This window comes from Aplysia californica, unplaced genomic scaffold (genome assembly GCF_000002075.1).
Source record: "Aplysia californica isolate F4 #8 unplaced genomic scaffold, AplCal3.0 scaffold00688, whole genome shotgun sequence".
Classification (NCBI taxonomy): domain Eukaryota; kingdom Metazoa; phylum Mollusca; class Gastropoda; order Aplysiida; family Aplysiidae; genus Aplysia; species Aplysia californica.
The window spans coordinates 234,724-237,583 of record NW_004797958.1 but is presented as its reverse complement, the minus strand read 5'-3'; the positions used below and the strand labels follow the sequence as shown (position 1 = coordinate 237,583).

General features: G+C 43.0%; 1 protein-coding gene across 1 annotated transcript in view; it reads left to right on the top strand.

Moving 5' to 3' along the window:
* Positions 1-2,860, top strand: part of LOC101854982 (DNA-dependent protein kinase catalytic subunit) — a gene marked incomplete in the record, with an annotated part of 122,273 nt that overhangs the window by 10,412 nt on the left and 109,001 nt on the right. The window contains 3 exon segments of the mRNA XM_035972423.1: positions 380-464; positions 998-1,166; positions 1,887-2,050. Coding sequence (XP_035828316.1) covers positions 380-464; positions 998-1,166; positions 1,887-2,050 — 418 coding nt within the window.

Sequence of the window (2,860 nt, the reverse complement as noted above, 5' to 3'; positions counted from 1 at the left end):
ATGCGTGTGTGTGTGTGTGTGTGTGTAGTTGTGGTGGAACACCAAACTAATGTGCCAGGATCTGGACAATAAAGATGTATCTTATCTTATCTTATCTTTATTGAGAAGAGTCACAGAGAATGATGTACAAGAAAGTGGGGAGACATGGAATAATCTCAAGGTATTAATCGCTACTTATGGTAAAAATCTTTCTGTCAAATGGATGTTTATCAGTATCTTTAATAGGTGCTAAACTTTACTTTTGTTCATAATCTTTCAGTCAAATGGATGTTTATCGTACTTTAACTGGCATTATGTTTAAAAATATTTCGGTGAAATGGATGTTTTATCAGTATCTTTTAACTGGCATTAACCTCTGCGTACGTTCAAAATCTTTCAGTCAAGTGGAGGAGCTGGATGAGAAGCTCATATCCATTCCCAGCTACCTGACAGCTCTTTCTCACATCATACGACAGGTGGACTCGGTAAGTTTTTAAAAAATGTTTAAAAATTTTTGGTGAGTGTTTTACGGCGCTCGCAACTCCATAAGGTCGTATGAGCGCGCGGGACATATTACTAAACATTTTCAGTTTGTAGGAAATTTTGAATTTTGCGCTGGTGGCGGCCGAAGCCTACTCTTATCAGTTTTAGACCACGAAGGGATTTTTTTTCAACTTGGGCAACTTGCACACGGGCCTTCCGAGATTTTTCGGCCTTGTCTGAGAAGGCTTGGTGTAGATCTTTCCTACCAGAAGACCAGGGGTGTGGCTGAAAGACAGCAGTAAAAAGGAGCCAAGGAATAGCCGTAGAAAGGTTGCAGAAAGAGTCAGGAGCCCAGAGGAGGGGGCAAAGGAGGTGAGGAGGTAGGGGCGGAAAGTGAAGATGAAAGCGCTCTCTTTATCGACAGATCATTGTACCATAATAAAATGCTGTTATTGTAACATATCGCTTTCTTCATCTTCAAATCCTTGTGTCATCATATACTGTCCTAGCAATAAAGCCCTCTCTTTATCGACAGGTCTCTGCGCCGTATGCCGTTGTCTTAGAGAGGTTGATCATCCTGCTCATGGAGAACTTCCACCGCGTGGTGAAGAAGCTGCAGTTTGTCACCTACAAGTCCATACTGCTTTTGCTGCTGACTTTGGTGGACAAGGCCGCGGTTTTCCAGCAGATTCTCTCCACCATCGGTGTGTTCGCTGTTCTTCCTTTCGTAGTCAAGTGCCTGTATCGCTGCCAAGAGCATGCTCGCAGCTAAAGGGATTTGAAAAAGTGCCTGTACTGCTCGTATGAAAGTTTTTTTTGGGATCTCAGTTGTTTTTTTTTACCGTAACCTTATCCGTACGCCTTGTGGTCATTTTTGTACCCCCGGGGTTGTATTCTTCACATTTTAGAATACTTCTAGTACATAGATCTCTTTGATACTTTCAGTATTTCTCAAAAAATCATTTTGACAGACTGCTATGCAAAGCGTACGGATTGGATGAACAAGTAAATTTCCTCTTCGGAAAGTGGTGGCTCAGAGTTCCCCTCGTCGTATGGATACGATAGTAAAACACGACGTACGGATAGGGTTAAATAAATTACAAATTTTTGAAGCTGAGCTGATAAGCAAAATATCTCATTTGTGCTGAGCTTCCTCTTGGCCTCCAATCTCCTCTGTCTGATAAGTCTTCATCTAATGAATGAGCTCCTGATAAAAGAGACCTGTTTTCGGAAAAAAAAATTGATGCAGGAATGTGTTTTTAAATTGATATAAAAGGTTTTGAGCCCCAACAAAACAAAGCAAAAAATCAATAAATATTGCCAAATGAGCGAGGAAAATGGAGGAAAGTGTTGATTTATTTGATTTTGTTATTTTGAGGAGCGCCTGACTTCACCATGAAGCCCCACATTTTGTACTGTTTCAGTGTACCAAGGCTTGATTCGAACCTGCTCTCATCCACCGCTGGCCGAGACATCCCAATCTGAGGACCGCCTCGGAGACATGGATGTGCCGGGAGCCAACAAAACGGTGACCTACAAAGACTTTGTGCCTCTTTGGCTTGGAATGTTGGACAGCGAGCGGATCAAGGTGAGGTCTTAACCCCTCCACCGCCTGGCTATGAGCTACATAGCCGTGCCGGGGAAAATTACTCCAATTACTACTAGCGTCACATAGTCACATAGAGCCCCTGGCTCAGAACCTCTATGGAAATCATTATCATCACTGTCACAATCACTCATAATTTCGTCTAGAACTTCTGCAGCTGATAAGGAGGGACAATAGGCTGGTCTATTAGATGCCAATGCGAAAAGCAAAAAGCAAAAAAAAAATCAGAAACACAACTCAGAAGGTCAAGGCTTCACTTCTTCAAAACAATGACAATGGCACTCAGATTTATAGGAGACTACTGTAATATCATTGAGGATTAGTCTTGATACAGTTTTGTCCCTTTATACAGTGGAAAATGACATAGAAAAATGACTTCATCATAGGCCCACCGAATATGTGGGCACTTGGCACAGGGGAAGCACTTCTTGGCCCGCTGAATCAGTGGACCGGGCAGTGAAGGGGTTAACGCTTTGAGCCCTGAGCTCCTGAGGCTACCGTGCTCTTCTGCCTGAGTCCTTGAACGATTCACGCCTTCATTCATATATTATCGTCAGAATCACATTCCACATCCCACGTAGTGTAGTCTTTGTCGTTACCTGCTTCCAATTCAAAAAGATTTTCAAAATAATCAATAGCCTCCTGTGCAGTTAACACTGTTTTCCGTGTGCATACCAACAATTTTACACGCCACCAGTGTACCGGTGGCTAGGGCTCAAAGAGTTAACTTTTTGTCTCAGGAATCTGAGTCGAGGTATTTGCGATTGAAGTAGGTGGGGGGGGGGGGGGGGG